Raw genomic sequence first — 23,789 nt, 5'->3', positions numbered from 1 at the left:
GGTAAGGGAAGCACATACAAGTAGGTATTACCGTTTGGCCCAGATGGATAGAAAAGATTTAATGGACCCCATTAATGGCAAGTGGCTGAAACATTATTATGCGTAGGAAATATTATGTAATTATTCCTATCTCTCATGTTCTTTTTTTTTTCCTCCAATTAACCACCCTTACAAGGAATGATGTCACAAGAAAGCATTGTAGTACGTTTTACTTGTAATTCATGATTAAGAGTAAAAACAAAAAGTAATGAAAATCATGAAGTATTAGAAAAATATATTGTATCATAAAACATAACAGTGGCTGTAGCAGATGTTGCATAATAGATTACAAACCTTAAAATATATAAGTCATACCAAACTTATCAAATAAGTACCAGAGAAATAAAGTGTACTGTGTAGAGAGAAAGGGGAAAGAAATAAACATGGGGGATGGAAATAAAGCTACATAACAGGTAATAGTCCAATCAAAGGCCTGAAAAAAGAGTCTGATCCTCGAAGCGGCTAAAGCCAGTAACACCAGAAAGAAGACGCTCGCGACATGTCTCTAAGTCTGCCACCTCCTTCTTCAAACTCTCAATGCGAGCATCTATAGTGTCCACAGCAGGCTGAACCTTCTTTGTGAAGAAGGCTCCAGCAATCTCTCGCATCTGATCCGTGATCCAACAAAAACTCCATAGCAAACCTAACCCTGATAAACTCCTGAATCGCAGCCTTCCATTGCAAGATCCTCTCCGTAGATACAATGTCGATGAAATTATGCTCAATGTCATTCATCACACTCCCCAATAACTTAAGGAAGTGCTCACTCGCAGAATGACCAAAGAGAAAACCCTACATGAAATCTCCACGGTTGCTATAGACCACCTCCAAGTGGGTGATGCACTCCTTAAGAACTCGAAAGCCATGAAAGTCAACATGAGGAGCTCTAGCACCCCAGAAGTCTGCAGGATTAAGGTCTTTGGTCTCGGCCTAGTCAAATCGAGTAAAGAAGGCTATAGCCTCACTCATAGGGTCAAGAATGGTGGCAAAACTGCTACCAACCTCAAACCGAGAGGTCAGAGCCACCTCAGCAAGAGACGGACTTGAAAAGGAACACAAGGTACAACATGAGTTTGTAAGGAGTAAACAAAGTGAAGAAATGAATGTAATGATGAAGGCTTTAATTGAAGAAAGCATAAGGGAAAGAAAATTACCAGGACCCACAAGAGTGGGGGCTACGGGTACAGCAGAAACAAGGGCTATGGGCATTGTGGGACCTATTGCAATCTTAGGCTCCTCAAGTATATCTATAGCTACAAGGATGACATGCAAAGTGATTAGACAAATATACTGGGAAATGGCAAGAAGAGAAGAAAAAGAAGATTTACTATGGATCAAAGACACATACCTATTGCCTCGGCCTCCTACTCACCGCCATCATTGTCCTCATTGGAATTAGAAACTCTTGTCTTCATGACGAGTTCATCCTCAGAGTCCTCAAGGACCTCCTCCGACCCCTCATCGAAAGAGAGATCCGCATCAGGCCCTTGGGTGGCAGAACTAGGAATGGAAGATGGAGTGAACACCAAGGAAGAACCATCCTTCACGGCCTGGGAAAAGGCAATGAAGGGATCGCTGGTAGAAATGACTAAAGGAGTAGCAGGAGAAGAACTCTCGGTCTAGGATGCGCCTATGAGAGTAACTCCTTTTTAAGGAGTGAGGATCTCAACAAGAATAGGAGCAAACTCACCGCTAACTGCCCTCTTGGCCTGGGTACTCTCCTTGGTAGGAATAGGCTTAGATGGAGAAATTTGAGCTTCAGCAGGAGCTCCTTGTGCAACAGTAGCAAAAGTAGAGGCCACGGCCTCAACCACAACATCTACCCATTCAAAGAAGCCTTCCATGGGCGTGCCCATAGAAGCATGAACCTCCTTACTCGTGGGGTGATAAACAAAAAGGGGTTCGGGATCAACCTAAAGGAAAAAGTCTTAAGGCAGAGAAGGGATAAGTAAACATGCAAAAAAAGAAAAAGAAAAAGAGAAAGCACATGACAATATGTGATAATGACAAAAAATGAAGATGCATGCAAAGGAAAGGGGATTCCTCAAACTTGAGCTCATTTAGCAATATAGGGCGAGTGGCTGAAGTGAGAAGAAGAAAAAATATATAAATATATATATGGAGTTAGCCGCAGAAAAGCCCCATGAATAATTAAATAAAGAATGAATGAAGTTTAGAGATAACATACTTTCCTCTTGGCAATGGCAAATGGGGCTAGTGGAGATATCTTCCTTTTACTGCCACGGGTACTGCTGGAAGGAGGAGCATTTACGGATGGCTTTTAAGTGGAAGGCTTGGGCTAGCTTACCGTAGAACGCTTGCTAGAACGGGTACAAGCAGAAGGGGGAGAAGAACTCTCAAGAACTATATTGCTGATGGGAGGAAGGCCACCCCCATACAGAACAAGGTCATAACAAGTCTTAGAGGAGTCATCCCCTCTCTTCACAGATTTAGGCTTAGCGGTCTAAGACACTGAGCCCTTCTTCCCAGGCATAAGAAAGTTCACCACCTTCACCTTCTTCTCCCAACCTGAAGGATACTTACCAGCATATAAATACCATCCCTTCTCCTTCTCTTCCTACTAAAATATGATGGACCTACTTTACTTCCTAGCATATGCCACCACGGACTTGATGGGAAGCAACAACCATGGGTTGGCAGAAATAATGGCATGAAGACCCTTAGGAGGAATAAAAGAAAACCCACGGCCACCTAACAACTCTTGGCTAAAAGAAGTCATCACGACCTACCAATACCCATACATTAGAGAAATACAAAGGCCCTCTCTCTGTGAGCTCAGAATGGTGACCGTTGTAAAGTGCTTGCTCCAAAACTCAGAAGCACTAGGGCACACCAAAGGTCGGACAAAAGTAGTAGACTCTAAGATGGCAATAAAATCATCGGGTATATCCAGCCTAAACTACCTCCTCACCCTATTGGCAGAATACTAAACAAAACTGATGCCCTAATCGGCCAGATATGGCAACCACTCAGCATTGGTGGCTGCCAAGTACATGATCCCCCTCTCATTAGAAGTAGTCAACAGGGTGGTGGTCCCAGCAGTGATGAGCCAACGGAAAATTAAAAGCAAAATGACCACAGAAATTAGTGATCACTTTCAAACAAGACTGGTTCTTCTCTTTAGCGAAACGAACAGACTTGCACTTAGCCAAATGCCTGGCACAATGTTCCCACAGCAGGTACTACAATATGGTACTGTCAGCAAAGGTAATAACTATGTGGCAAGAACCTACTTGCCTTTCATCACCTCGCAGAATCCAAGTGCACATACAAATGATCCAGAAACATAGGGGCCAATGCAAGACTCACCCCAACAGAAATCTTTATAGCTAACCGAAATCAAAGAGGTTTTATGGGATATTGTGGGTGAGAACTAAAGATAAACCTACAAAGCCAAAACACGATGAAACAACTTGTGGGTGGAAGCCTTAGAGAAAGCCCCAACCCAATGAAACAACTTTGCGTTCCCATTTATCCCTTTCCTCAACTCGGCCTCCACGGTCTTCTCCTCGATATCATTTGGGTGTGTATCACCAAGAATGGGTAGCAACAGTTGGTTGTCATATCCTCCAAGGTTACCGTGATCTCGCCTGTAGAAAGGAAGAAGGTATGGGTGGCATTGCACCACTGACGGACTAAATGGCAGAGGTTGAACAAATCTCAATAGTTGGACAAACATTAGGATGAAACGATGGCCTTCAACACACCGGCCCATTGTAACGCCGCCATGAAACCCACATCAAACAACTCCTTGTCCACCCATTCTTTCCAACCCAAAGAATTGCCCGACCCAAATTCAAAGAGAATAGGCATGGGAAGTAAAGTTCCTTGGCGAATGGTAGAAGCCAAAGGGGCCTAAGAAACCTCCGTGTCACGGCGGCGAATAGAAAGCCACACACAACCCGGCGGCGAAGGCGAATAATCACTGGGCACCACGGGAAAATGGATTTGAGTATCGTACCATGGGTCGATGAGGGGAGGACACTCACTATCCGAATTGCGAGCCCCCTTCTCCTCCTTGGAGTGACAGCGAGAAGAACCTTCACCTTTTGCTAGCAACATGATGGGTTGTTTGAACGGAGAAGATGGGTAGCAAAGTTTTGTAGAAGACGAGACGGTGAAGAGAAAGGAAGAAGGAAAAATTTATGAGAGAATGATGGGAAAGGGAAAAGTCCAAGGACTAAAGACAATAAAAGTGACGTGAAAGGAAGCAACAGGTCAGCCGTCAAAAGAGGCATCGTATTAATGAAGCAAAAGTTGTGTTCCAGAATAACTATTAAACTGGGGAATTGAAGAGACAACCCTATTCATGGCAAGAAAGGAAATAAGGTGGGACCCATCGTTTAAAAAAAATGCAATTAAAAAAGAAAGGGAGAAGAAAAGAAATTTCTTACATAAGTATTCACATATGAATTGCAAGAGAAATTCATATGCTTAGGGGGCTAAATGTTGATGCCCACTTTTGACAAAAGGCCCAATAGCAGAAGAAGCCCAACAATATGGAGAAAATGGGAAGAGAAAATAGTAAAGTAAAGCCCAACAGGCCAAAATGGCAGGAATAATGGTCAGTAGACCCATAAAAACAATAAGTGGTAAAGAAGAAGCAAATAGGTCGAGAATACCCAAGGAATGAAGTAGTAAATCCATGGGAATAATAAGAGGTAAAAAAATAAAGTAAATGGGTCGGGGAAGCCTAAGAAATGAGTTAGTAAATTCATTGGGTTGGCTTAAAGGCCAATAAGCCCGAAAGGTAATAAGAGGTAAGAATGTGGTAGTTAGGCCAAGGAAGCCCAAAGAATTTAGCAAAAGCCCATGGGAGTAAAATAGGTAAGGAAGAATGAAATGGGCCGAGGAAGCCCGAGGAATGAAATAGGCTGGCATAGTAGGAATGTGAGCCAATAAAGCATAAGAGAGGTAAGGAAGTGGAAAGTGGAAAGTGGGTTGGCATAGTAGGAACGTTGGGCAGCGAAGCCCAAAGGAGGAAAAGATGTGGAAAGTATACTGGCAAGAACATCAGCCCGTAAGCCCATGGGTAACAAGGAAATAAAAGAGATGTAATGATATAGCAGGATTAGAGTAGTGGCATGGTAGGATCCCCAGCCAAGAAGTCCACAGACACAGGAAAGAAGAGGACATGGGCAAGGCAGGAAGAAAGAGGGTCTGCACCGAAGCAATGTCCAGTCCAAAGAAGAGATGGAAAGTAATAAATGTGAACCCAAAGGCCCATGTGCCTTTCACATTGCAAGAGTTAAACACTTACCAAAACGTACAACAGAATTCGAAAAACATGGAGGCAATAGCAAAGGCGTGAAGGCCAAGAAAGTAATGAATTCAAACAGAAGTGGAGCATACACACAAGGCCTAGGCACCACCTGCTTGTACCCAACCAATACATGGGAGGTGGGCCATGGGTCAATGGTATGAAAGGGTATAGTCTGGCGGTGGGGAGAAAATGAGAGTTTATTTTGGGGTTCTCGCTCAAACTTCTTTAAGGAGAAATGTCCTGCTGGGGTGGCATCTCACCCAAAAGAAGTAAATATGAGCTAGAACCACTAGATGCATGCCATAGAGGTAGGTGGGAGAGAGGTTTAGCCCTTATCTAGATAAGAGTAGTGAGAACAAAAGGGAGGTAAGAGACAAAACAAGCCACTTTTGTCTAGGAATGAGGCGTGGCACGGCTAGCACAATATAAGGGTAGTGGTTGGGCAGCCGGCAGGCCAGTGGATAGTCTTGGAAGAACACCTACAATGAATCAAAAGCGGTTGAGGGTTAAAAATGGTAAATCTTGTCATAGCAGGCAGTGTAAAAGGGAATAGTTGTGAACAGGGGAGAGGGGGAACAACGACAAGAAATAGAGATAGAGCTAGAAGGAAGGAAGAGAGAAAAGAAAAACACAGAAATCCAAGAAAAACATAAGCGAAAGGAATAGAGGTATGCATCAATAGGTTACCCATTTCTCTCCCTCTTGATAGACCCACCTTCTAAGAAGTTAAGGATTAGAGTTTAAGCCATTTGGATCATTTTTCCAAAGTATGTAATTTCTAAAATAGGAGCCTTCTTAGAAATTACACACGTTGGAGATCGGCTCCCTTTTTGGACTTATATTTACTAAAAAGCTAAGCCCATTTCTTTGGGCAAACGAGCTCTACTTTTTGGTTGATGAATAATTAATTTGTTACCCTGTTGCTGGATTGTTTACCATAATCTTGCTATTCATGGTTGTACTATCATGCCACGTCCTTGTTATTTTCCTTTGTTATTATTTAGGCATTAGTGATATCCATAAAATATTTTAGTTATTGTGTTCCTGCTGTAATATTTGTAACAATTATTCCTACCGTAGACACGCAATACATTTAAGGCTCCTACCAAGGCGCGTTTATACTGGGATGGCTCAACTTGTCCATAAGTTGGTATAAGGTGTGTTTCACTTAGGCCAACCCCAACTCTCCTACCTCAAAATCGTGGGCCGTGGTACAGTAGGAGAAATTCAAGCCCAACAACACAAAAGGCCCACCACAGACATAACCAATTTTAAGTAGAATTTTATCATTTTTAATTTTTAAAAACTTATTTTTAATTTTTAAAAACTTATTTTTAATTTAAAAACAATCATAACAAGAACTGCCAGTGCCAGTAAAATTTTGTAAATTATTCATACATTTGAAAAAACTTAGTCTTTTTAAAAAAATCAAGATTTTTTAAAACGTATGTGAACATCATTATGATAATTTTCATTGTCATTATTTTGTTGTGTTAATTCATCATTTTCTAATTCCTTTTGATAAATTTCTTGTCCATTTATGAGATTTATAGATAAATTGTTTGTTGTATTTTTTATTTAAAATTTTTCATATCCATATTGATATTTTCTACTATATATTTATAATTAATAAATAACTGCAAATAAAAGAAAAATATTTACATTATATAAAAAAAATGATATGACAAGAAATAAATTTTAAAGCACAAAATAATATAATCTAATTTATTAAATGTATTATTGTAAGTTTACATAGCAATAAAATCACGTAATGACATAATAGGCTCAACCTGCCAATGTAAAGGTGGATTAAAACACATAAGTCAATGAATTAAACTAACCAAGACAAGATTTTTTTTTTTTTTTGGAAGATCAAAATATCATGGTTCATGCATAACATTTAATAAATATAGATGGTCCTTGAAAAAGAAAGTTTATTTTATCCCGAGTAAGATAATGCATGGTTAAGGAAGGTAGGAATCAAATTTTCAATTTTTGATTTTGGTGGAGAGAGAGAGATTGTTTAGCGTGTGGCTATGTAAGAGACTAGGTGATTAATATTGACAATCTACCACATGAAATAATGGTTTACAAAATTTAAAGTATCAAAATGTTAAGAGAAATTGATGATAATTTAGAGTTTCTTATTCACATCATGTGATGTGCTCAGGCTTTATATCATGCCATAAGTAATTTTGAAATGTCATTATTATTGTTCGCATCATGTGATAGATAATTACACCTCGACTAAAAATATTAACAAAAGATTTGGTTCACACCTCCAAAGTTCATATGGATTCAAAGTTTAATGCTGACCTCTGCAAGAACTACGTAAGGACCATAACTTAAACTTTTAAACAGATTCTATGAAAAAAAAATTTTAACTTTTTTGACCTGAGTACAAAATAGTATCCTGAAAAAAAAAATTTTGAATGAATGATGTAAGGGTGACCTTAAAATTATCTATGTATTTGAATTTTTTTTTTTTAAAGAAATTATTAAGGGCAGGTTTGGTACATTGTAATAATTATTACATGGGAATATGAATAAGTATTACAATGAATATATTAAGTTGGAATGTAATAAGTATTGCTATTCATTAGTTTGGTTACCATTTAGGAATAGAATCTTGTATATGCATTCATAATTTAGTAGAGTATAAAAAGAATGTGTAATTAAATCATTTTTAAGTCAAATTTTCTAAAATACACTTATTTTAAGGTGCTCAAAATAGAGCTAATAATTAACAAGAAGAAAAATTTATTATCTTTCCTTTTGACGATGTGGCAACTAATGGCTTTTTAGGAAATTAAAAAAAAAAAGTTATTACATAAAGTGAAGGAATAGATATTCAGTACTTTTGATAATGAATAGTTATTCCTCATTTTGAAAAATAGCTATTCATAAGGAATAACTATTCGTTGTAATAAAAATAAAACCAAACAACCGAATAATTATGCTATAGGAATATCTATTACATTGTAGGGTTTATTACAGTCTACCATACGTACCCTAAAAGTTTTATAACTCAACCATTACCTCTACTATGACAGTGCCTAGAATTTAAATTCTTTACTCTAATTACGGATTTTTTAGAGTGGAGTTTATATATATAATGTTTTGATAGGAGAGAGAGGTTAATTAGGGAGTTGGTAGAAAACAAGAGAAGTCGTTTAAGCACAAACGACATCTCTTTCGTTCAGTTGTCTGGTAGTTCTCTGTTGGAAAAAAGCCACCCGTTTATATTTATTTATTAATTTCATTAATGGCCAGAAAGAGAAAATAAAATAAAATCCAGAGAAGAAGAATGAAGAATATCCAATTCAGATAGAAAAAGTGTGAGAAAAAGAGATGGAGACTGCTATATGTGGCAGACTGGCTCTGTCACCGAACCACGTCTTCAACTCCAAACCAGGTTTTATTTTTTATTTTATTTTATTTTTTTCCTTCAAACTCATTGTTTTTGTGTATGCTTGAATTCCAAATGCTCTCTTTCATTGATCTTCTATCTGGGTCAGATTGCTTTAATTCACTTTTAAATCCGAAGCTTGATCATTCTGATTTACACTTTTTTTTTTTTTTTTTAGTTTTCTGCATTGGACTTTTTTGTGCTTAATATTTGTTCTATTAGCTTTGAACAACTGTATTTCTTTTTTGCAAAATTTTTTTTGCATACCCAGAAATAGGAGTGTACGCGGATCGGATTGGGCGGGTAAACGCCAATATTTCTATCCAATCCGCCACTAGCGGGTTGAAAAAATTTCAATCCGCTACCAACCCACCAATGTTTAAATCTGGCGGATTGGTTACAAATATTGGTGGTTTCAACTTAGCGGATTAGGCGGGTTGGCATTAACAACATTTAAAAAAAATTATCACAAACTACAATTTTTTATTGAATAATCTCAAAATATAACTAATGCACAAAAAAAACTAAAGGTAGATTTCATTGAATAATCTCAATTCTAACATAAACATAGGGTCAATAAAAAAGAGACATATCATCTCTAGCAAAAGTAGGCTCTGCCTTACAACTTAGGAAATTAAAAATAGTAGACTCTGCCTTACAACTTAGGAAAATTAAATCAACAAACTCAAAGTTTTAACATTTCCAAAGTCACATCAAGGATTAAAAAAAAATTAGACAAAGAAAAAGAATTAGATGAACTGTATTCTTATGTAATATATAACATATTTAATTTGAATATACAATGAATCTGCTTGCCAGAATGGCTTTACTTCATTACTTGTAATATTATATCACATTTTATAATATATAAACAGATCAAATGACATAAACCGAAATAAAAAAGACAAAATATTTAAACAGTAAAAACTAATAACGCAATTACGTATCTTTGTGATTGTCGGTGAAGAATTGAAATGATAAGAAATAGGCTACAAAATAGTTAAAGAAGAAAGAGGAAAGGAAAGAAAGTGACTAAAGGTAAAATCCAAAAGTTAATGGTGAGAAGAAAAAGTGAGATGAAGAGCCACAAAGTGTATACTGTACATATGGCTAAAGTAAATGGGATGGGTGGTAGGTAGAGGCGTTTAGAGTTTCAATGTTGACTTTTTAGATTTTGTTTAAGGAATTTTTTGAAGGCTAGTTTTGTTTAGAGAATTGATTATTAATTAGTTGTAAAAATTTGTTAGATGAATTAATTAACTTTAAATACTTAACAATCTGAACTAATATTTTTTTATGAGTACATAATTAAGTAGGCGGGTCGGGTTGTAACGGGTTGGCAATTTTTTAATCCATAACCCAATCCAATCCGCAATTTTGGGAGTCTAACCCGCCCGACCCAAATTGCCTAACTTAATGACCTGCACGGAAAGGGCAGGTCGGGCGGGTTGGCGGATTAAGTGAATATTTTGCACACCCTACCTAGAAATATATGTAATATTTTCCTTCTGTTTTTTTTTTTTTTTTTGAACAAAGGGCACCTTATGAGATATTCTTAGACAACCAAAATCACCTAGAGCAGTACAAATATATGTAAGATTTTTATGCTTTAAGGGCTCTGTTCCCACGTCTTATCCACAAAGATATAAAAAATAAAAACAAAGATAGAGAGAACTGGCAACTGGAGCTGACAACAGCTTCTCTTTCCTAGCCCTTATATGGATTCCAAATGAGTTGGGTTGGGTTGAGTTGATTTACCATCATTTGGTTAAAAAAATTATACTTTTTTCCATCAAAGGTTATATATTTTATTTCTCAAAAAAAAAGGGATATATTTTAATATGGATAAATTGCAAATTACACCACTAAAGTTTGGCGGTGATTGGAGTTTACACCCTAAAATTTCATAATTTAGATTTTACCGCATGAAGTTTGGGGTGTTTGAATTTTATACCATGACGTTTCAAAACTTGGATTTTACCCCTTAAAGTTTAGAGTTGTTTGGATTTTACACCCTAAAATTTTGAAACTTTAGGGTGTAAAATCCAATCACCCCAAAACTTTAAAGAGTAAAATCCAAACACTTCTAAAATGTAGGGGTAAAATCCAAATTTTAAAATGTCGAGGTAAAATCTAAACATTACCAAATTTCAGTGGGTAAAATCTAAATTTTGAAACTTTAGGATGTAATATCCAATCACCCCTAAACTTTAGGGATGTAATTCGCAATTTTCCCTTTTAATATTTTTTCCAACCCCAAATCTATAAAATTTACATTTGCAAATTTTAAATCACATGCTTTGAAAAGAGAATATAATGACAAGGGTAAATAACCTTTTAAACCCTCTATAAATTCCAGTGATATACAATAAAAATTGCTCTATTATTGGGTGGTTTCAAATTAAACCCTATGGTTTCAAAAGTTTTAAATTAACCTTGAATTTTTAGGTGGCTACAAATTAAACCTTGTAATATCATTAGTTTCAAATCGAACTCCACACTTTTAAAATAATGTCAATTTTTGATAATTTGACAAGGGGAGGAGGATTTGAACTTTGGATGTCTCAATTGAAAGCATTAGGAGTTGCTAGTTTAACTACAAGGCTCTTTTAAAATAATATCAATTTAATCCTGAACTCTTTTAGTTTGATATTTGAGTCTGATTGGGGATTTGATTTGAAACAAATGAAACTATAGGGTTTAATGTGCAACCATCTTAATCCTCATGGTTTAATTTGTAACTTTTGAAACTATAAGGTTTAATTTGAAATCACTCTGAAGCATAGGATTTAAATGCAATTTGTCCTAATAACAACTTCATTACAATCTCAATAAATTAAACTCATGAACCAAAATCAAATACAATTAGACCTTAAATAGGTAAAGATTAACTTTTTATACCATAGGTGGACAATTCGAACTTAACCATTGGTGGATAAATTGCAATTTTCCCTTTTTGTTTTTTTTTTTGAATAAGTTCAAGTAGAAGCTTTATTCTAAAGGTAAAGTAGGGTGAAGCCCAGGTGCACAACGGCCACTAACCAAGAGAAATATAAAAAATCAACCTCCAAGTTAAGAAATAACCTTAGTTTATGCTGGCAGTAAACATGTAGTTTATGCAATGGCCTCTTGATTGAGCAGTGCCTTTGACAGTATAATATATATGTAAGTGTATATTTATATGGCAAAACTTAGGTACAATTTTTTAGATGTTGTACTTCGGATTCCTCATTTAAATTAAACCGTGTGGTTGCATTGACCAATGCAACACAAAAGGTCGATAAATTCAACTATTTAACTCATTGGTCAATGCAACACAAAAGGTGTTATCTTCCCCCACAATTCACAATAGGTATGCCGTTTGTAGAAACTGAATTTTAATTTGTTAGCTGCATTCAGTATGTTGGGATTTTCATCATGTTTTTCTATCTGAACTTTAGTGGGTTTTATTTACTTGGTGCTTTGGGAATCCTATATCAAACATTGAAAGACACCAGATTTTGATAGTGTGATTGGAAAGTGAGTATCATTAGTGGTAATTGATGGAGTACCTGTTACTGCTTAAGGATGCATGTTTTTCCACAAGTTGGTTGCTTTTTTAACTCCTTAAAGTGTGGATGCTGTGCTTGATTTTATGGACTAAGTTTCTCTATCATTTTATAATATACTTGTAAGTTGCGCTAGAATTTTGTTTTCACTAACTTGTAGTGGATCCAATCATAATAAAGTGACTAAATTTTACACCGGTCATCAATCTATGACAACTCTTCTCCTTTTTCTGGGTTTGACAATGACTGTGAACAAAATATTTGACGCTAAGCCCAGACATAGATGGAGTTGTTGTATTGATTTCATTAAGCGTTTCTTCTAGCTCTTAAAGAAAATATTAGTATTAATTTTATGACCTTTATCTAGGTTAAATGATTTTTTCTTTTGTTAAAACTTTATAGTTGGATATTAAAATTATTGATTGAACATTAATAGATTATATTAAAAGCACCTGGAATGCTTATAAGATATACATTTTGCTTGGTGATTTCTAATCATTACTGTTCATAAATCCTGATGACGTGAGTTCATATTTTTTTTACTAGTTTTTTGTTGAATATGCTTTGCAGTACTTCTTTCTAATAGCTTTTTCCTTTCATGTTGTCTTGGCTAATATGATATCTTTTTACTTTTTAATAGACGTGGCAAAACGGACGGATCGGGTTTGCGGGTTAGGTTGGGTTGATCTATATTTTTCAAACAAGTTTTTTTTTTTTTTTTTTCCAATTACAAAAACAAATCAATGACAACCTGTTTAAAGAGAATGAATAAAATCAATTAAACAAATAAATTGCACTCAATGCCACTTGTTAATATCCTTCCAATTCTAACAGTTTTGAGCTTGACAAAAATTATTTATAGTCATAAATTTATGATGGAAAAAGTCTTCAATATTAATAGTTCACTATCAAAATACATATAATTACAAGTTTTTAGAAAGATAAACTAAACAAAAAAAGATTTAAAAATAAACATAACATATTAAGTAAAGAAGAAGGGCAGAGGTGCAAGCTTTGATTGCTTTGTGTGAAGCTAAAAAACTGTGGAATGCCGAATGTGTGAAGAAGGGCAGGCCGGAGGCGCAAGAGAAAACTAAGAAACAGAGAAAGCCTAAAAGAGTAGAGCTGAAGTACTGAATAGAGTAACTTAAACTTTCAGGTTTGTAACTTTGTATAATTGTATTGTGCATTTTGTGTCTTTGGCTCTTTGCCTCTTTGGCTTTGGAAAATCCGAAAATGGACTACAGCTAGCAAGCATTGACCATTGAATGAGATTTTTTTTTTTTTAATGGTTGTGACAAGCACAGCCTTGTGTAACGTGTTGGACCTATTGCCTATTGGTGTTGTGAATTATCTTGTCAATGTTGTCATGAATGATGAATCTCTATTCTCTCATGTCATGACAATTGTTTTTTTTTTTTTCAATTGTTTATTTGTTTATAATTTTATATGATTATATCTGAATCATTTTATTACTAGTTTTGATACTTGGGTGCTTTATGCACCTAGTATTAAGATGTAATTTAAATATTTTTTTAGCGAACTTTTTTTTACGGGTCGGGTCATGGGTTATCCGGGTCGGGTCGGGTTGAGTCGCAAAAAAAAGGTCGGGTCACGGGTCAACCCATTTTTGCTTCGAGTCAAAAAATCGGGTTCGGGTCAGGTCAAAAAATTCTGACCCATATTGTCATGTCTACTTTTTAACCTAATAACATGAATTGAGATTAGTTTTTACTTTTTATTAAATAATAAATAATAGTGGACCCCCAGAGCTTCACATGTCAATCCCTTTTAAAAAAAAAAATAAATAGAGCATTATTTGGGGGTCACCTGTCTTCTTGAACAAATGCTCGACTGGTTTTCATTGATGAATGATGATAATAGTTAACAATATCTACAACAGGGAACAAACATTCCATATGTAAAGGATAATGCACAAATCTTGGGATTGCCATGGCTGTATCAGCAACAGGACAAGGTAAAGGAGGAGGTTTGTTGGAGAGACCAATTATTGAGAAAACTACTCCTAGCCGTGAATCAGAGTTTGATTTGAGGTATAGGCAAAATTTTGATGCTGCTCATTTTCAAATAGCTTTGACATGTAATTAGTTGTATCTTTACTCTTGTTTCCAGATAAGTAATAAGAACCTCTATTAAAAGGAGGGAAAAACCTCAAGTACACTCTATTTGTTTCGATGGAAAACTTTGTGTAAAAATAGTATCTCATCTTTTCTAGTGTTTGGTAGTATCAAAAAAAATGAGTCAAAGAAAAACTATTTTTAATCAACAAAAAAAGTATGGTTTATTTTTAGAGATTTTTTTGGGAAAACAACTCTATCTCACAGTAAGCTAAATAAAAAAAAGTTAGGAGATTAATTTTTAACTCATTTAAGGTTTCTACTAAACATAAGAAAATGAGATAGTTTAAAAAAAAATCTTTTTGGAAAATAATTCATTTTCTAGAAAAAATTATGGTCAAAACAAACAGATAGTATAAGAAAGGTTCCTAAAGATTATAATATAAAAAAGAAAATATAAAGAAGAAAAAGTAATACTACCAAGAGCAGCCATCCAGTCATATAAAGACCTCAAAAATAGACTTTTTTTTTTTTTTTAATCTTTCCCACTTATCAAATAGAGATTTTAATTTCTAGAAACTCAACACATATTAAAGGCTCGATTATCTCGCTCTCCAAGTGCTCTATACAATGATCCTTAACCCCATGAATTCTGCACCTGTTATGGGTTCAATCAAGCTAGAGCTTTGAAAGGAGAAGTACCATTATTCTACCAAGCTTTTGGTATGGAATATTAAAATGAAAGAAAATGTTTAAGTTAAATACAATGGTTTAAGTTACTTTTCTAACTAAAGATTGAATGGCCGTGAGGAGTTACAAAGTAACACCAATAGAGGGTAAGACAAAGGAAAATCAGTTCAGGTCGTCTTGTTATGTGCAATGTTGAGTGAAATTAGGAGAGAACATGGTGAACAGGAGTACTACAGAGAACTCCTGTAGTGACGCGGGACAACCAGAACAAAACTAAACAACGGAAAAATAAATGGATATGACCTAGGAGTTAGCACCTAGGCCTTGCTTGGAGTCAGCACCAAGCGGGGAAACTACTAAGAGTCAGCACCAGACCAAAAAGAGACCAAACGGTCATTTTTCATATATCAAAATATCAACTATCTTCTCAAGAAGTACAATAGGTTGCTTTTAAAGGATTACCAAACCCTAGTTCTAATTAGGTAGGAAACCCTAATTGCCTTATTATGAAAATGACCTTGCTTCCAAATTAAAATATTAATAGCCTAATAAACTACTAGGACCTAAAACATAAAAAATACAATTGACTTGCAAACATAAATAATACTAAATAAAAAAAATCTTCTTGCATCTCCCGCATCATTCTCCTCTAGTTGAAGAAAACTCGACCTCGAGTTTTAAAGCATTGAAGGATTAGGATGCTGACAAGTAACACTTCCTTCAAGTCTGGAATCACCTTAGGTAGGAGTGTGCATGGTCACATTGGATCGGGTTAAGGGGAATTTTTTACCCAACCCACATGGGTGGGTTGGGTTGGGTTGAATCTATGGGTTGGACAATTTTTATTTATTTATTTATTTTTTTATTATTATTATTATTATTATTATTATTATTATTATTATTATTAAATTGAGTAGAAAAAATATAAATATAAATATATTTATAAAAAAACCCAAAAATTAGTATCAGTGTAAGTCCTTAAAGGCAAATAACATTATTGACTAAACAACAATAGTAATTTATTAGGGTTTGTGTGAACTAATTGTCTTTTATATAGGATAGAAAGAGCGGGTTATTTAAAAAAAATTATTAATTATATAATATATTTTATATATATATATATTAAATATATGGGTGGGTCGGGTTGGTTTTGGCGGGTTTGCAATTTTATGACCCCAACCCAACCCGACCCGCTATCAAAAAAAATTTTGTAACCCAACCCACCAAGCCCTAAAAACTGACCTAACCCAACGGGTTGGGTTGGATTAGGTCGGTTTTGGCGGGTTGATAGGTTGGCTGCACACTCCTAACCTTAGGGAGCACAAGGAAAAATAAAAACCTTGAATTCCACCACATCAAACTCATTTGGAATAACAAAATCAATGTGTGGAATCAGTATAATCTCGTCTTGAACCTTATGAATTGTAGGAAGCACTGTGGTTTTAACCTTTTCGACTTCACCAAGATGTAGATCTTCAAGGACTGTGGAGGGTTGATCAGAAGCACGTTCAATAACTTCAACTTTCACATCATGTGCACCCTCAAGCTTGCTGGGTAGTTTTTGAGTGGGTGCCATTATCTTTTCTAGCTGGGCATTAATCCTAGTGATTATTTGCTCCCCAATATTCATGAAATAGGTGAAACATTCCGATTTGCCTTTCTTACAATAGCAAAAAGTGAACTGAGAAGATCCAAGGAAATTTCTTCACTTTCATTTATGACCAAACTCTTGATTATTTCCATGGCTAAAAGTACAGCAGGTGGATGGTTGGACCTAATCATCTTCAAGAAACTTTGAAACATCTCAACAACCAATGCATTACACTCAAGATCCAATATCACCAAGCATAACTTGACCTTTGCAATGGTATCAAGAATTGAAGTCACCTTCTTATAAGAGCGAGTAGACACATGAGACATATTTTCAAATGCTGCCACAATCAACTGAAATATTTCCTTCATTTGCTCATCCTTATATGGGGCATTTGGTGCTGTTATTCTTGTAATCTCAATAATGCAAGATACAACTGAAACCTTTACATCCATTTCAGCGTGTCTCAAAAGTTTATTAGTGATCAATGCCTTCACTGAGGGTAAAAGTGCATCTCGCATTGATTTGGATGGTTCTTGCTCCACATATGCTAACAAATTTTCCACTTTATCAAGAAGAGTGAGAAGATCATCAATGGAGGAAGGAGTCTTAAGGAGTCTATTCCCAGCCTCCTTAATCTGCTTCTCAAATTCTCTATCCTTAAGCTGCTTCTCATTTTGCAACTCCAACTTAGAGGCACAAAGACTAAAACTTAATTTTCTGCCTTTTTTATTTTTGGTCAGGCAAGGTTTTATGGTTCGGTATAGTACTGGGTTGTCAAACAATAGGCTTAGGCTTGCGTTTGTTAGGAAATGGGGCTGATGGGTGGACTTTTAAGGGGAAAATTGGGCCAAGTAAAGAAATTTTTTTTTTTTTAATGGGTTGTGCTGGGGTTGATGGGTCGGTCACAAGTTATGTATCACGTGAGGTCATATGGATTGGGTATTGCAAAGAAAAGTGTGCTGGGATTTCAGGATTTTAACACAGGCTATTTATAAGTTACCTTTCGTGACCGGGTTGAGCTTGGTTTTGCAGCTAGGTTCCGTGAGGTCTCGACCATGGCTCTAATGAGTCTAGCTTGCAGCGGCATAGAACAGAGGTGATGGTGGTGGTGTGCTAAGCAAACTTCATGAAATAATTTGACTAGATCTGACTGTGGGCATTTGTTGGTGGTGGTGTGGTGCGACGGCAGCAATGGGCTCTTAGCTCTCTCTCTTTGTGTTTGTAAGGGATTTGGAGACTTGATTGTGGGTTCTGGACTAGAGATTTCTGGTTGGCTTCAAAATCTGGGTTTTTTATTTTTAATGGGAAACACAAGGCAAAATTTGCTCAACAACATTTTTTCATAAAAATAATAGCATGCGACTGAAAGTATTTAGTAAGATGGACTGTTTTTTGGAACTTGAGTTTGTAAAACTCGAGTTAGAACCCAAAATCGAGTTTAGGAAACTCAATTTACTCTTGGATTCATTTGAAGTGGACTTAAAAAAAAATCACAGGAACTCAAGTTTGGGAAACTCGAGTTCCTGTGAAATTTTTTATTCCTGCTTGGAACTCGAGTTCCTTGCAAGCAACTTTTTTTTTTATATTTTTAAATGGAACTCGAGTTTACTATACTCGAGTTCCACGTGGTTTTTTTTTAAATCCGAGTTAGATGAATCCAAGGGTAAATCGAGTTTGGGAAACTCGATTTTGGGTTGGCCAAAAACAGTCCAACTTACTAAATTGTTTCATCTGCATGCTATTTTGCTCATATTTTTCCAAAAATATGTTGTTTAGTAAATTTTGCCGAAAACACAACTGTATGACAACTTTCTTGTACCATGTAGAAAAATGACAGAGACAACGTTCTAGTGGAGAAAAACGCGATGGTGAGGGATTTTTTTTTTTTTTTTTTCCTTTAAGTATTTTTGGTTCTTGACTATAGTGATGCTCAAACAGATCGGTATTTGCTCTAATACCAAAATTGACATAGGACAACTAGAACAAAACTAAACAACGGAAAAATAAACGAATATGACCTAGGAGTCAGCACCTAGGCCTTGTTGGAGTCAGCACCAAGCGGGAAAACTACTAGGAGTCAGCACCTAGGATGGACCTGGAGTCAGCACCAAATCAAGGAAAGACCAAACGGCCATTTTTTCATTCATTAAAATATCAACTATCTCTTCAAGGAGTACAATAGGTTGCTTATAAAGGATTACTAAACCCTAGTTCTAATTGGCTAGGAAACCCTAATTGCCTTATTACAAAAATAACCTTGCTTCCAAACTAAAATATAAATAGCCTAATAAACTACTAGGACCTAAAACATAAAAAAATACAATTGACTTGCAAACATAAATAATACTAAATAAAAATCTTCTTGCGTCTCCTACATCATGTAGCCATGCTAGGATTTAAGGAATTGTAGGGTAGCTGAATTCGAGGAGAACTAGGCCTTCAAGAACAGAGATGGGAAGAGATGAGAGATAAGGAAGAGTAGAGAGGAAAGTATAAGAGTGGAAACAACAATCTTCTATATTCGTTTGTACATACACACCTCAAACTTAATACCCTCAATAGCTACCGCAATAACCAACTCCCTAACTGCCATAACCACTCACAAGCACAGCTGTATAACTGCCTTGCCAGCTAGCCAATCCTACTCATCATCCTAATTAACTAACTCAATTAACCAACTCAGATACAATGCCAATGTTAACTAACTTAGGTACAATGCCAATGCAGCCTAATGCTACTCAATAATTAACCCTAGATATACTCTAGTCAAGTATATACATCATTGTATAGGTATACAATGCCAACTAAGCAATTGCAATACACTCCATTACATAGCAACAGTATGTATTTCCAGCAACACTGCCACAGCACCACAACATCAGCACCACAGCATCAGCAACACATGCATGTAGTGGCACCACAGCAGCTTAGCAACTCAACAACCCAACATTAGCTACTTATAGCATCTCAACGTACCACTCACTCTCCTAACAATTCCCTCCCCTTTAAAGCACCTTGCTCACAAGGTGTGGAAACCTCTACTAAAGATTAAATAAATTCTCCCAAGTGGCATCATCCTTACTCTCACCATGCCACTGTACTAGCACCTGAGTGATGAATTTGCTCCTCAACTGATGAGATTTGGTAGCTAGAATCGACATAGGTTCAAGTGAAAGAACCAAGTTTGCATTCACAGCTGGTAAGGTAGGCCTAGGCAGCACATGTTTTCCCAATTTGGCCTTAAGATTTGGAAACATGGAATACAGGATAAATGAGTGATCTTTCAAGTAAATCAAGCTTGTAAGAGACTTCTCTAACCTTCTGCAGGACCTGAAAGGGACCATAAAACCGAGGAACGAACTTCCCTAACTTCCTGGACTACACAGAGGTTTGCTTATAAGGTTGTAACCTGAGGTAGACCCAATCTCCCACAGCAAAAGACCTATCCACTCACTTCTTAACAGCAAACCATTTCATCCTCTCTTGAGCAGCAGTCAAGTTGTGTTTAAGCAAGGACAAGAGGTGCTACCTATCCTTCAACAACAAATCAACAGCTTCCACTCTAATAGTGCCTGATACATAATCCATGACCTTAGGGGGAGGATAACCATATAGAGCCTCAAATGGAGTGAGCTTAAGGGAAGTATGGAAGTTTTTGTTAAACCAAAATTCAGCCAATGGAAGCCAATCAACCCAAGAATGAGGTCTATTTGTAGCAAAAGCTCTCAAGTAATGCCCTGACCTCTTATTGACAACTTCAGTTTGGCTATCAAATTAAGGGTGATAAGAGGAGGACATAGCCAACTTAATGCCTTGTAATTTTATCAATTCTGACCAAAATTTCGAGGGAAAGACAAGATCTCTGTCACTCACAATGGTATAAGGCATACCATGCAACTTGAAAACAAATTGGATGTACAAGTTAGCCACCTTAGCAGTAGTGAAAGGGCGAGATAAGGGAATAAAATGGGCATACTTAGTGAGTCTGTCCACCACAATAAACACCACTGTCTTCATTTGGGACTTCCAAAATCTGAGCAGCATCCACAGGAATGTGTAATTGTGAGACTAGTGCAACATCAATGAAATTATAAGGACTACCAGAGTCTATGAGAATTACAAAGGACCTTTGCTTAATCCTTCCCATAACCCTCATAGTTCTTGAGGTAGGAGTGCCACTCAAAGCATAAAGAGTGATCTCAGCCTCTTTTTGATTTTGCAAAGCTTGATTTGGAGTTCCACCCTCATCCAACTCAGTAATTTGTACACCAGAATTTGCTTCTTGAACAACCTTCACATAATCAAGAAGAAACAACATGGCATTCTTACACTTGTGACCAGTAACCCACTTCTCATCACAATTATAGAATAAGCCTTTCTTCTTTCTCTACTCCATTTGTGCAGGTGAAATTCTCTTAATAGGCGGCCTAGTTTTAGGATCCAACAGAGGAGGGGTCTTAGGTAAACCCAAGATTGAAGGCTTATCTTGTTCCAATTGCACTCTAGAAATTCTTCTTGGATATTGGATAAGCCAAAAGCTTCATTTAATGACTTTGGATTGAGCATTCTCACTGGCAGCCTTATCTCATCCTTCAATCCATGAAGAAAACAACTCAACTTGTGGGCTGCAGACAAGCCTTTGATTCTGTTAGACATAACCTCAAATTGGGCTTTATACAAGGATACCGAAGTAATCTGCCTCAGCCTAGTCAATGTTTCCATTGGATCATCATAGGTAGTAGCACCAAATCTGATATGCAAAGCTTTAACCAATGACTCCTGATCAACAAAAACCACTGCTTCCTCACTATCTTGAAACCATATCAAAGCCTTTCCCTCCATGTGGAATGAGGCCAACATTAGCTTGTCCTCAATGGGTGTATTGTAGCACTTGAAGTATTAGTTGGCCTTGTACACCCAACTTTCAGGATCTTCACCAGAAAACCTTGGAAATTCTAGTCTCACAGGATGAGACAAGGTCAGCACTAAAGAATTAGCATATCACGGTTCCCCATTTGTTGGAGAATGAGGCAATCCCCCCTGATCAGAGGAACCATATCTCTGTACAAGAGAAGTCAATTGTTGATGCATTTCATTCAAAGTACAGCATGCACTTCTTGGATGGTTCACATTTCATGAATCTCTTTGGCATGATGATCAAGTGCAGTGCGAAGAGAAGCAAGAGCTTCTTGTGTTGCAACAGTGGTGGAACGAGTCTTAGCCATAGCCAAGGAAGGTTAGCTCTGGATACCAAAATGGTAGGATTTAAGGAATTGTATGGTAGCTGAATTTGAGGACAGCTAGGCCTCCAAGAACAGAGAAGGGAAGAGATGAGAGATAAGGAAGAATAGAGAAGAAAGTATAAGAGTGGAAACAACAATCTTCTGTATGTGTTTGTACATACACACCTAAGGCTTAATACCCTCAATAGCTACAGCAATAACCAACTCCCTAACTGCCATAACCACTCACAAGCACAACTATATAACTACCTTGCCAACTGGCCAATCCTACTCAATATCCTAACTAACTCAGTACAATGCCAATGTTAACTAACTCAGGTACAATGCCAATGCAGCCCAATGCTACTCAATGGTTAACCCTAGATATACTCTAGTACAAGTATATATATCATAGTACAAGTATACAATGCCAACTAAGCAATTACAATACACTCCATGACACAGCAACAGTGTGTATTTCCAGCAGCACTGCCACAGCACGACAGCATCAGCACCACAGCACCCCAGCATCAGCAACACACGCATGTAGTGGCACCACAGCAGCTTAGCAACTCAGCAACCCAACATTAGCAACTCATAGCATCTCAACATACCACACACACTCCTAACAAGCCAATTCTAATTACTTGTACATATAGTTTGTTGCTTTTCATTAATTGGGTAATGTTTCTAATTTAAATGTTGGTTTTTAACCACTTAAGTATTTGTTTTATAATTTGATGATATGATTATTAAGACATCAGTTTTTATATTGAAAGTCCCTCGTAATATGAAATCCCCCTGCTGAATCAAGTTAGTAGTTCAGTGATTGAAATATTCATCCTCGTTTCTTTTCACCAGGTTGAACTCTCTGAGTAAAGGATATATTGTATTAGAATGAATTGGCGCTAAACATGGTGCTAAATGTTTCTTTCTCATAGAATATAATGAAATGGAATGCAGCAGTTTTAACATTGTTATTTAATGACTGTTTAGGAAATCAAGGAAAACGGCTCCACCATATCGTGTTATAGTGCATAATGACAACTACAATAAACGGGAATATGTTGTCCAAGTACTGATGAAGGTTATCCCTGGGATGACTCTTGATAATGCAGTTAATATTATGCAAGAAGCACATTACAATGGCTTGGCAGGGTTGATAATTTGTGCCCAGGCAGATGCCGAAGATCACTGCATGCAACTAAGGGGCAATGGACTTCTCAGCTCAATTGAACCTGCAAGTGGCGGGTGCTGAGGACAGGCCCAGTGAAACGACATGGTTTATTGATGTTACTGCTCTCTTGTAAGGTATTAGATGTACATAAACCAGTAGTACTCATATTTTAACGAATCGAGCTCATCCTATCGTCAAATTAAGACAAGGATGGTTGTTGATTCCATTTAAATTGGATTAAATTACAGTTACAACCTTGAATACAATGTGTTATTTTAGGAGCTCGCATTAGGATATTCCTACTCCATTTGAGTGGAGACTAATCCTTATGCATACACGAAATCATCCTCTTACCACTTCAAGCAAGTTATTCTGTGGGAATCAAACCTAAAGCTGACCCATGAGTTAATTAAAGATAATTAGGATATATTCATGAACATTTTTTTTCTCAAGTCATCATCTCATTCAAGTATATACTATAGGAACATCAGTTGGTGCTAGTTCCCATGTCCATCCAGTAATGATTCTGGTACTCATGGTCACTGACTCACTGGACTTCTAGAGTTGGGACCATTATTATTGGTCATATAATGCAATTACATGTGGTTTGGAAATCAGCCCACGGCAACAATAGCTAGAAATGCCTGGTAGGAAATTGAGTGTGTTTGGGTGGGAATATTCCATGCACCACTTCCTCTCTCCTGTACTCTCTTTTTCTCCCATCTCCCTTGATTCAAACATAGAATTA

The 23,789-nt window shown here is 36.6% G+C and overlaps 1 protein-coding gene across 1 annotated transcript; it reads left to right on the top strand.

Annotated features, from left to right (window-relative positions):
• The first annotated feature begins 8,674 nt into the window (after positions 1-8,674).
• On the top strand, positions 8,675-23,122 carry LOC142606972 (ATP-dependent Clp protease adapter protein CLPS1, chloroplastic). The gene is given in 4 exon segments (XM_075778359.1): positions 8,675-8,738; positions 14,184-14,334; positions 22,861-22,951; positions 23,042-23,122. Coding segments are annotated over 4 exon segments (387 nt in total).
• The last annotated feature ends 667 nt before the right edge of the window (positions 23,123-23,789 follow it).

This window comes from Castanea sativa, chromosome 8 (genome assembly GCF_040712315.1).
Source record: "Castanea sativa cultivar Marrone di Chiusa Pesio chromosome 8, ASM4071231v1".
NCBI lineage: Eukaryota > Viridiplantae > Streptophyta > Magnoliopsida > Fagales > Fagaceae > Castanea > Castanea sativa.
This window is presented reverse-complemented; position numbering and strand designations above follow the sequence as displayed.